Consider the following 13,149-nt stretch of genomic DNA (forward strand, 5'->3'; position numbering starts at 1 on the left):
ACCGTCAATGTAAAAAGTTGACCTAAACACAAAATTGTAGCAAGACATGTGGTATTTTCTAAGTCAAAAATGGGTCATAATTCTTGCAAAAAGCAGGATGGAGTTATGTTTCTTGATTTAAAGAGTCAGCTTTTGACGGTTAATAAGTTTTGCAAGTTTTAAAGCAGTAGCTTTGATAGTTTAGGAGAAAAGCTGACCTAAACACAAAATTTAACCAAGAAATCTGATATTTTCCAAGTCCAAGAGGGGCCATCATTCTTGCAAAAAGAAGGATGGAGTTATGTTTCAAGCTTTACAGAATCAACTTTTGATTGTTAGCAAGGGTTGCAAGTTTTAAAGTAATAGCTATGATATTTTAGGAGAAAAACTGACTTAAACACAAAACTTGAACAAGCAATTTGATATTTTCGATGTCAAAAAAGGGGCCATAATTCTTGCAAAATGCAGGACGGAGTTACGTTTATTGTAATAACGAGTCAGCTTTCGATGGTTAACAAATGTTGCAAGTTTTAAAGCAATAGCTTTGATAAAATTAAGAGAAAATTGACCTAAACATAAAACTTAAATAAGAAATCTGATATTTTTTTTAGTCCAAAAGGGGCCATAATTCGTGCCAAAAAAAATTGATTAGAGTTATGATTCTTACTGTGCATAGTCAACTACTGATGGTAAACAAGTGCTGCAAGTTTTAAAGTAAAAGCTTTGATAGTTTAGGAGAAAAGCTGACTTAAACATAAAACTTAACCAGGCAACGACAACGCAGACGACGACGCAGATTAAGTGAGGACAATTGATGAGCTAATCAGATGAGCTAATAAAGGAACCCCATATTCTATAACAATGCTAAAGATATCTGTGTAAAATTATATACAAAATATGCAGATAAAGGGAATATACAACTATCCAGGATCATTTGTTGCGCTGTGCATGATACATGTTAATGATAACGTAAGTGTCAAAGAGCTGAGGTTTGATTAAACAAGTAAATAATACGGTAAATATTGATCATTATGTCTATAGTATTGATTGTGACCAACTGCTGATAATTTTTTTTTATATAATTGAACAATCCCTTAAGCATGTAAGGTACCGCAGACCTTTTGACAAAATCTTTGTAACGATCAACTGATGTCAGTAACGTTAGTACTATTTAGACCACTGAATAGAAAGTAATGTAATTTAGTATTTAACGATACTGTTCAGAAATCTAAGTTCTATAAAGGGAGATAATTTAAAAATGGGCGAGATAAAGTCATGATCTTTTACAATTTAGTTTCTTTTAATTGTCTCTATCGTTGTGTGAAATTGCAACAAAATTTATTAGTTAAATATAGAGTTATTCGTTGGAAAAGAAATGTTATATATAAGTTTAATAAAGAGAAATAATTCAAAAAGTAAGCTAGATCAATTTATTGTACTTGTACAAAGCACTTTTCCTTAATGTCCTTAATCTTTGCATGGAGTTTTAATAAATTCCATTCATCACTTTTGGATAATATATTAATAGTAACTATAGATGACATATTCTCAAGGTAAATAGAGAAAGTACATGACCTTTGACCCTAATTCCAGACATTTTTTCTATTTGTCATGTTCTGTTATAGCTTTGCATCAATTCTAAATGACTAAAATTAGTTTCATAATACATTTAGGATAGAATTTTCCAGAAAAATTGCCAGTACATAATTACTGAAATAAAAGCTACACAAAAAAGTCGCAAAATCAGAATTTTATAGCATGACATTTTGACCCCTCTAATTTACATAAAACATTGTTATATATTTTTGGAGACAGCTATCAAAGTAGCCGGTAAGGTTCAAGCTTTAACAAATATGTTGCGTCGGGCATTAACATGCCGATGTAATGAAATATTTCGACCCCTATAGAATAATGACCCCGGTCATTATTCTATAGAAAAAGTGATCCGCCGGTCATAGCATTATGACCTCCAGATCTTAGTATTATGACCCCCCACGTGAAGTAAACTGAACCTCACGAAGAATATTGACTCCCATAAAAAAACGACCACCGTTAATTTGGTCAAATTTAGTGATAACTCATGTACCTAAGTCCTAATAGCTGCATTTTATGCCCCCATTCGGGGGAGGGGGGCATATAGATTTGCCCTTGTCCGTCCGTCCGTCCGTCCTTCCGTTTGACCATTAGCCACAGATACCATCACTTGACAAAGAAATCAGAGCATTCCGCAACGGAAAAATGGATTCTGTTTCTAGACGCTGTTTCTTGGTTTATACATTTATTTTTCAGGAAAATAGCAATTCACAATACGTTCGCAAAACACCAGTGTCAATAATCCCTGCAAACTTCGGTATGAAGTAATTCTTCAGAAGGAAAGAGCACAAGAAACTGCTAGCATAGAACTCAGTATTAATAAAAGTTGCAATACTTAGCAGTGGCAGTAAAGTACGGTAGCGGCAACAATAGAAAGTAGTAGTAGTAGTAGTAGTAGTAGTAGTAGCAGTAGTGGCAGTTGCAGTAGCAGCAGCAGCAGCAGAGAAGAAAGTGACAGCAACAACAGCAGCAGGAGAAGAAGAGGTAGCTGTACAAGACGTATTAGTGGAAGCAGGTATAGTAGTATCAGTAGTAGCAGATATAGTAGTAGTAGAAGACGTAGTAGTAGTAGTAGTAGAAGAAGAAAAAGTACATGTAGTAATAGCAATAGAAGTAGCGGCACCAGTAGTAGTAGAACAATCAAAATGTTAACTATTGGCAATGGAGGGTATTAGAGTTGTAGACCTAGTAAAATTGTCCGTTAGGTCGGGTCGGGATCACTTTTTAATAGATATTATCATCGAAAGTCTTTTTAGGAGTCGGTGTTTTACATGGAAAGAGTAACTTTTTTTAATAGAATAATGTCCGGGAATCGATATTGTATGAGAGTTCGAATGCAGTAATTTCGGTAGTGAGTATTTTACATGGAAGGAGTCACTTTTTCTATAGAATAATAACCGGGGTCATTATTCTATGAGATTCAAAGGGAGTCATTTTCAAGGAGTCAGTATTTTACTTGGAGGGGTCAGTTTTTCTATAGAATAATGACCGGGGAGTCGTTATTCTATAGAGTTTTCAAAAGGAGTCAGTTTTTTGTAAGGGGAGTCAATATTTTTAACAGGAAACGAGTCACATTTTCTATAGAATAATGACCAGGGATCGTAATTCTATGGGAGTCGAAATATTTCATTACACCGATTACACCGGCCCTCATAAAATAATTTCTAGAGCATTTTTGTCATTAAAACCACCTGACTATATTTTTTGCACATCAGAGGTAACTTTTTGTATGGATTGCATAAAATCTAAAGAAAGAAATCAACTAAAATTCATAAAACTTAATATTTAAGGTAAAAGGAATATCTATGTATGTCCCGATGCATAATAATGTGTTAGGTTTTATAACAAATTTATTTCCGGGAACATTTTCAAAATGAATCACTTAATATCCTGATATGTAGGATAAAACAACTTTAACTAAAAGCAGTGACTGTACGTTTGAGTGCCAGGTTGGTTAGATACCAAATTCATTTTTGAAAGTATGTGTTCCAGTTACCTTCTCGATTGTAATTTGATTTCATTTCCTAATGAATATTCATCTTTTATCAGATTTGTCAACTGTTTGTTAAGAAGAAGAATTAGTAAATGCTTAGAAAAAGTCCTATAATAATAATGATAATAATTGAAACAACAACAACAATAATAATAATAATAAAACGTGTGTTTGCCTTTTCCTCTACCAACTTAAAAGCAACCCCTTAAAACATTGATCTTGTTTCACCATTCTAAAAGATAATTTATCTCGAATACTTCAAGAATACGAAAAGCTATTGCCCACATCCGTTCGTCAGATTACGCATGCCCTTTGTTAATTACCTCTAGAATCTATATCAGTAATGACAAATAAGAGTTTATTGAAACTAAATTTTCCAATGTGATGATCTGATATACAATATACATGATCAATTATTTTAGTTTGCTTTGTACAGAGGTATGACCCTTTTCCCGTTTTACAAAATTGAATTTTGTATTTCTTTTAATAAGGGTTTGTAAGTCTAGAATTGAATTCATTATAGAGTTATGCCGCTTCAGTTAGCTAAGATAATACTAGTTTAGCTTTGGTACTCAAGTAGTCTTCGGTTTGTCATTTATCACTTTGAAGAATGAAATGAAACTTCAAACACTTGTTTACTCTAATGATTCGACATGCAGTGCACAGGCTTCAAGAATCTTCTGCTAATTAAATTAAATTGTGCCGCCACATTGGCTTAGATCTTACGGTTAAGTTCATGTATGTAAGCAGGCATCTTATTTAGCATCAGAAGATGGGAACTTTCTACAACTAAATCAAAAGTCTTACCAAAATTGTTGGTACTTTGTACTTGTTTGTCATTTATTCATTCAAGTAGTTCTCATTAGTGACATAGCATTCGAATAATTGATTGTTGCCCCTACCAAACTTGATATTTGCCTTTTTCATCGAGATGCATATAAACAGTCGTGAAGTTAGAACAAAAGTTAGTATATTAGTAAAAAAAAACAAGTGTATCATTTCCTTTTAAAACCTTTGTTTTGAAATGTAAGATCAGGAGACAGGAAACAAAGCTTTTAATGGGCCTAACTATTTAACTAGCATGTATTCTTGCACTTGAAGACTATATTATGTAGAACAAGGCATGTGAATTTGAATTTCCAACTAAGATTGGTATTGACCATTGCTTTTTGTGGCCATTCCTCTCCCAGTGGTGTTTTAGACTGAAAAAAGAAATTTTAGAATAGGAAAATCCAACAAGAAATACCATGATGTAAGATCAAAACGTCTTCAAACTGAACCCTACAGCAGTGTATGCATGAATGTGTACACTATTCAAGCTACTCTCAAAATATAAAGAAATACTATTATGTATCAGTTTTGTAAAGTAGAAGAAAGAAACAAATAAACATTTGGTCGTCGTTTAGGAGCTGTCATTGACAACATCACCACTAGGGTATAAAATTGTTAGTATATACAAAAAAGTGATAAGGTGTACACGTCGTGTGTTAATTAAAGACTTTATATTAAACCTGCTGCTTAATGTATTTCCGGCAGATCATGGAGCATGGCTTCCAAGAAGATGTTCATTTTGGCAAGTGCTAACGCATATATCACTTGTGAGGTGTGCGTCAATGTGTATCGAACTGAAGTAGTTTTCAGCATGCATTGATCATTTACTCAGTTTTAACACATTCTTTTTTCATGGTCATCTGCAAGGATATGTGTATACTCATTTCCAAAGTTTTTTTTTCCAAATTGTTAACAGAGACAGCCTTCATATTGATCAACATATGAGTGTATTTCTTTAAAGTATACATCCCTATTTTATAAGAATATAAATTTAAAATGATCTAGAATAAATGCTTGATGACCATTCTTGATATGCCAGAAGATATAATTTAACATGTACTATTGTAAAGTATGTAAATATTACTTAGAAACAAACAGTATTTCAAAATTAGAAGTTAAAAGTGTTAGACCAAACCGCAAACATTCCAGGAGTTTAAGTTATCCAAACCGGTGTACACTTGTTATCCAAACCGCAAACATTCCAGGAGTTTAAGTTATCCAAACCGGTGTACACTTGTTATCCAAACCGCAAACATTCCAGGAGTTTAAGTTATCCAAACCGGTGTACACTTGTTATCCAAACCGCAAACATTCCAGGAGTTTAAGTTATCCAAACCGGTGTACACTTGTTATCCAAACCGCAAACATTCCAGGAGTTTAAGTTATCCAAACCGGTGTACACTTGTTATCCAAACCGTGTATACTTCTTATCCATACCATTACATTCATGTTTTTACTACACAATACGTTTTGTGTTCTTTTGGAATCTTAGGTGTTTTGAACATATCACAGTTTATGCATACTTATACTAAAGATTATAATTAAGTATATTTACATCCATTTAGTCAAAATATGTCAATTCAACAGATATTTAAATTGAAATTTTGGAACATCTGACCGAATAATGGCCAATTTCCATGAGTGAATAAGATATATCTATGCTAAAGAAGATTCCGATCGCCATATCAGTCCAGCGATTACTTCTATAGACATTTCCGCGATTACTGAACAAAGTTTGGTAACGAAACATAGCAAGGCGTAGTAAATACCTTTAAGAACTTACATGAGGTTCCATTGTTTTTTATTAGTGCGGCCATATAAGACAAATTCAAAGACATAGCTACCGTTGTAGTTACCATACAGTTAGAATGGTTTTAGAACTGTCTGTGGCAACATTTCTGAAATTGTACTAGAAACATCGTAGAAATTGCCTAAATTTTTCTTTCACATCCGCGTCAGATTAACTTGATTAACGTCCTATATGAACAACATGAAATTGTTACAATGTGGTTTTTGGATTATCCATTTTAGGCATGTGGTTATATTTACACAGTCAAAAATAAATGATTTCACAATGAACAGGGTGTATTATCAATATTAATGTCAATAAAAAGAATTACGTCTTTTCTTTTATATAACATAACAACATACATCCCCTGTAAAGATAATTTTCTACAAGTAAAATGATATACCTGTCGTGTTGTGAGGTCAGGTGATTATTAATGATATAATAATTGATATATTTTCAGCAGTAAATGTTACACAATAATTATAATCCTAATCATTAAACGATTTTGAGTTCTATAGAATATTATTTTGTCATTTATTTTGCACAGCTCATTTAAAGGGACACTACTGAAACTAAGCAAGCCCCATAAACATTGATAAAATCTGCAAAGCAAATTATAATTTAAATATTGCAGCAAGCTATATCACTGTCGACTTTGTTCATACATGAACACATGCTGATCAACATTTTAGAAGAACGTTTCTACTAGTTGTCACGTATTTTAATGGCTACAATAACTAACATATAAGGTTGATATCAAGAACAATTAAGGTTAATGGTGAAACTGACCTATTCTTCTCCAAATGGTAGTGTTTTAGGGTACAAACTTTATCACGATCTTAAATGTTCAACTAGTTTCACTAGTCACAATAAATGAGAGATACTGCAATCTAGAATATGTGCCAAATTGCAATAACATTTGCATCGTACGCCGTTTCGTGGCTGGCAACCGGCTTGGCATTCGGATGGCTTCCCGGAACTGGCCAAGTATATACAGTATATACCAGACTGGCTAAATATATATATATTTGGCGATATCAATTCTGATTAACATTTGTACATTTGGGGTAACTATTAGTAAAGGTAGAATTTACCACAAAATTTCGCTTACGCCTTTACGGATTAAGACACCTTTAGTTAAAACCTCTTAAAACAAATAGAAATTTTATTAACTTTTTCTCGCAGTCCAAGAAGATATTTTCATGCCGCGTATTCAGGGATAAGTGAAACAATTTTGCCAAACGAATACACAGCCAAACTTATTAAAGATACTATATGTACACTCCAGATTTTTGATAAAATGATTTTTATTTAAAACTGGAAGTTTGGTCATATTAGAATCATTACAAATGAGTTTGTTTCTAAACTATATTTTAAAATGAAAAATCACGAAATAAAAGAACTTATCCGGGTCGGGAATAAAAACATTTCTAACTTCTTGACCAATACAAAGCAGAAGGATCCGTACTTTCTGACCGTGTAATAAACCGTTAAAGCTAAGGTAAGTTACAATATATAATTAATATAAATCGTTACAGACGCCTTTCAATTGTGAATGAAAAACATAGTAAACACAACTAATTCTCGTGTGCTTCCATTACTGTACATTAAGTTTGTCATTTTTAACTAACAAAGTCTTCTTAATAAACAAAGCAATCATTTCTAGAAATGTAGATACTTTGTGTTGTTGATTACTTTTTCTTTTCTTTTTGTTTTATTTTTCTTCGTCCGATCTATAGCTCAGTGTGTATAAATCAATTGAGATTTTAATATTATTATTAATAGTATCTAAGCAATAGGAACCTATCATATAATGTCCCGACTTTCTGTATCCTGCTTCCCAAACATCTTGACATGATTCAAATATCTCATCATCACAAGACCGTTCGTCAGTGCCGTCTTCACAGTGCACATACCTGTCACATCTGAGACGCATTGGTATGCATTTAACAATATCACAGTGAAACGCAACTTCTGATTGACATTCATCTAAAACAAAGTAAAAGAGAGTAGCCTCTGGTTAAAATTCGTCTAAAACAAAGTATAAGGGTGCAGCATCTGGCTAACAATCTAGAAAAAGAAACTTCTGGCAAAAAGAAACGAAACATATTTGGTTGTCATTTATCTAAAAGGCAAATAGAGGAAAACCTAGATTTAATTCGTCTAAAACAAGGCGAAACGAAGTATAAACCGCATTATATTAAATCAGAGCTGTTTTATTTCGTTTATGTAGTGTAAGTGTTACTGATTCATTTTTTTAGCTTGAATATTTCGGCTTTGATGTTTTCAATACTTTGATAGTTTCTAGGAATTGTTTGATCACCCCTTTGATATGTTGCCTGTTTTTTGATATTGTCTTGTGACAGTTTTCTTGATATGCAAGTTCTATAGCCTGCGGTCTCTCTTTTTAAATTTTGTTTTCTGAATAGGGCTAGTTTTAAATTAGTGTTTTTATTTAGGACTTTACGCTTCTTTTCATGGATTTTCGATTTTCACTCTTAGATTAGTATATCATCGAAGGTGCCTCTCAATTAGTATTTGTAACACGAGTAAATGTTGAGTTCTGCTCCACCCGGTGCTACAGAATATAGATGCTAGCATGCATTTCCAATATTATCCAGGAAAAGGTTAAATCCGAACGACCTTGAGACATCTGATTTTTTGGCGCGACCTGATGAATTCAACTGTTTTATTTTTATTTTGACATCCATCTAAAATCAAGCTAAATCGAAATAAACATTTGATTGGCATTCATCAAAAACAAAATGAAACGAAACATATCTTGCTGCCATTCATCTTAAATTGATTGTATAACGTAGTATCCAATTCCCATTTATCAAATATAACAAAGTGTAAAGAAATAATATCCTATTGATTTCAGCAATACAAAATGAAAGGAAGTAGCAGCTAGATGATATTCATTTAAAACAAAATGAGGTTGAGTTAAATAGAATTACCGCTTACTTGTGTATATATCAAGTAACTTAAAGTATAACATAGTATTTTGACTTATTCTTTTTTTTTCTCCTGACATAAACACACAATTGTTGCGAGCTGACACTTTGTTACTGCTTTTTAATTTGTCTATTTAAACACACACACACACGCACAAACGCACGCACGCCCGCACACAGGTACGCACGCACGCACATAAATGAATAAAATTAGGCACGGAGCCCTGAATCAACATAAATTGAATAGCATGTTATAGTAAATAAAAACCAGGTAGTCTTAACCGAACAAATACAAATAATAAATGTATAAAACGCACGATTAGTTTTATATTTTGTGCCAGCTGTGAAATCAATATTGGAATCTGTATTGTACTAACAATAGGGGGCTAAATGTCTAAGTCCGCGTGTCTAGTTTTGTCATTCTGCTTTCGGACAAAAGTGACAGTGTGTGGATTTTGTTTAGATTGCAATCGACTTGTACATTTTATATTTTTCCTTTTACATTCTATACTTGTCCTTTTAAGCTCAATAGATCGGATCTTGTTGTTTCGGATTTTCGGTTCAAGATTCGTACATAAATTGGGCTTACTCTTATAACGCCTAAAATAACATTACAAAATAAAATGAAGATGTTTCAATAGAATATAGAGATCACACAATTATTTAAATAATACATATTTAATTTTATACATGCATGTGAAATGTTAATTGTATGGTACAATAAATGTAACTTTTGTGTTGTGTATAATTGACTTGAAATTATGTGGTAATTGGATATGTACTTGTTTTATGATGATATTATTTGAAGATTTGTCGCCATATTTGTCTATATTTGTCTATTTTGTTTATGCCACATGGGTCTAAGACCTTCTGGATGAAAATGAAATAAACTTGTAAACAATAGGGAAGTGCAATTCATACAAAATTATATATTTAGCTGTTATTTAATTGTAATTATAGGTACTTTCATTATTTCATAGTATTACAAATTACAATTAGTATCTGGAAGTAAATGGTGAAATAATATATACACTTAAATCAAAATTCATATTCTTCATGCAGAAGATAGTTCAAGTTTGAGAGAGTTTTAAGTGTTCCGTAGTGTTTTGAATTTCTTACTTGAAGTTATTGGTCGGGTTCTCTATAAAACTTAGTAACTGTTAGGTGTATTTTAAAAATGTGTTATCAACATTTAAGAGAATTAGGTAACGTTGAAAGGGCATTGGTGGATTGATTTGGTGCAACGTTTGCTATTCAAATTGTTTATAAACAACGGAATTCGTATGTGTATGTTTGTTTCTCCTACGGTCTCAGTCACATATATACATTGCAATATATTTTTTTCTGTACATGTATGATTATTTCATTTTTTTTTTAAATATGTAGCTTATTTAATACAATGTTATTCTATAGGTTCATTGAGCCTATTCCAACACAGTAGTACAAACCACAGGCTAATTCATCGGAACCATCTGCACACTGCTGAACAGCATTACAACGTTGTTCTGTAGGAATACATTGTCCATTATTGCATCGATATTCGGTCATAGGAGAGCATTGCTCAAACTCTGAAATAAAATGTATATCATTGCATAGGGTGATATTCAATATCAGCAGCTGCTATATATAAATTTACATTTCGTAGTTTATATTGTTTATTTTACTGCACCATAATGCTTTTGTTACTGACAAGATAGTGTGTTAATTAAGAAATAATTTAAAGCAAAACCGTTTTACACCCTATTTATTCACGATGGACAGTTATGCATCGGGCGTAATTATTTCAATAGGGCGCAGCCCGAGCTAATATCATTTCAAACTACGTGTAACAGCCAGTGTAAAATTTATATCAAATATGATAGAACTGTTGCTTTTTATCTTTTTTTAACCCATGTATGGCACCATATGGTAGGTCAATTATTTACACACGCCAGGACCGGAAATGACAATACGTCCTAGATTAGTTCCATTAGTGCGCAAATGAAAGCGATTTTTTTTCTGCACAGCGAATAACCAGCTCAGTATGTAATGTAACAAAGACAGTAGCGTTACATTAAATTTCGTGTTGAAACATGTTTTAAGTAAAATATTTGATCCAATTTGAAAGCAGTATTTCTCGATGTGTACATGGCTCTAAGAATCACATCGAAGTGGCATTTGTGATTATTTAAGCATTGATGGTCATATAAGACTAAGAAATGACATCATTTCCATCCATATTACATGTCTAATAGTTGTGGTGTTTCTCGATGGAGATCTTGTGTTTAAATCATTTATCATCAATTAAGTTAAAATTTTAAAGAGTTTTCTTAAACTCAAATACAAAAATTTGAAACAAATATTATCGAACGTACCGCAAAACTCATCGGACCAGTCTTTACAGTCATCTCTAAAATTACACACTAGGCTGATATGAATGCAGTCTCCATCTGCACACTGGAACTGTTCCTTCGAACAGACATGGTTTCCTTACAACATAATAAAAGTTTTAATGTACATATTCTATCGAAATTGTCAAACCTGTAACATCAGTATTCATCGCCGTTTGAATACATCTGCGGATGTCTCTAAATTGCTTTTTGTACTTTTAGCATGTATAAATGTTGAGTTCTGCTCAACCCGGGGCTAGAGGGCATGCATTTCCACTACCGTCTATGAACAGGCTCAATCAAACCGAGCCTGCAACATTTTCGTTTTTGTCGTGTTGAGCGACCTGTGAAGTTTCCACTTTTCTCTATTTGATTATTGTCTATCGTGTAATCAGTGAAACGATTAATACTGGGTGTGTGCCGTACTTCTGGTTGACTTAACATTGGTTACATAATTTAGAACTGTTAAAAATCTTATGACATTTATGTTACCCTTTACCAAACAATTATACCAACTCTTGCATTTTATGTGTCGTCTCCTTTCTGTCCGAATTATATGAAAAGAAGGCATCTGCGATTATAGTTCCACTGAAAAGCAAGTGGCATCGATAATATTTTCAAAATAATGAGTTTCAGGTAAGAGAAACGGATAGAAATGAAACATGTTCATATATGGATACAACGACTACGCAAAGATCCTCATTTATGCCGCTTTGCCTGCGTCTGATATCTATTACATATTTCAGGAGAACTACTTCCTTACTACATAAATCTGTACATAGCAAAATATAATTGCATACCAATATTCTCGCTATAACAACCTATTTCATCTGAAGCGTCAAAACAGTCAATAACACCGTCACACTTTGCTATGATAGAAATCCATTCCAGAGTTGCACACCTAAAGTATGAGCTAAGCTCAAATGTCGGGACAAATGGATTATTTACGTTGCTGCTAAAGTTTGTTCCGCTGTTTGTCTTTATCATAGAATGGACTGTAAATAAAATTATACTATAAATGATAACGCGTGTTACGAATTTACATTCTAAAAAATATTTCATAATTTTTGAGTGATAGAACATTTTTCAACAGTGCAGTTAAAGAACGATAAGAAAAAAAAATAATTTTAATGTTAAGGTAAATCTAAATATATTCGAAATAAACTCCTTGTTCAAGTAGATGTTTAAATGAATTCAAACTTTAAGATATATTTATTGAAAATTTACAAACATCTTAATAAAAATTGTACATCACTCTACGCAACATTTCATTATTTATGCTATTCCAACTTTGTTTGGGATAAGACACAAATGTAGTAAAATTTGTCAAATATTGTAACATTTTGTGAAAAAAGTTAAAATAGATTATAGAATTTATTTTGTTAAACATTTGTTTTGTAAAAGTACATAAAAAGGCATTCCACTGCGAAAAATATGTGCATATACGGGAGTATACGGTCCCGTATATGTCTAATATACGAATATCATAAAAGGTATCTTTCCTGAAAGTATGATCAAACCCTACGCCTTAAACATACTTTTGGACATTGACAATCCCTAACTTTGATTACTGACATAAACTGTTGAAACATATTTATGCTAAGTATGAATGAACGGATCCATGTGAGAAAAACATGAATA

At 32.5% G+C, this 13,149-nt stretch overlaps 1 protein-coding gene across 1 annotated transcript; it reads right to left on the reverse strand.

The window, feature by feature from the left end:
• Positions 1-10,361: 10,361 nt before the first annotated feature.
• Positions 10,362-12,497, reverse strand: LOC123555790 (very low-density lipoprotein receptor-like). Its single transcript, XM_053524376.1, has 3 exons — positions 12,309-12,497; positions 11,494-11,607; positions 10,362-10,707 (listed from the first exon to the last, which is right to left on the reverse strand). Exons 1-3 carry the CDS (start codon positions 12,493-12,495, stop codon positions 10,547-10,549), a joined length of 462 nt encoding a protein of 153 aa, XP_053380351.1. The 5' UTR covers positions 12,496-12,497; the 3' UTR covers positions 10,362-10,546.
• Between the last annotated feature and the right edge of the window lie 652 nt (positions 12,498-13,149).

Source organism: Mercenaria mercenaria, chromosome 15, assembly GCF_021730395.1.
Source record: "Mercenaria mercenaria strain notata chromosome 15, MADL_Memer_1, whole genome shotgun sequence".
NCBI lineage: Eukaryota > Metazoa > Mollusca > Bivalvia > Venerida > Veneridae > Mercenaria > Mercenaria mercenaria.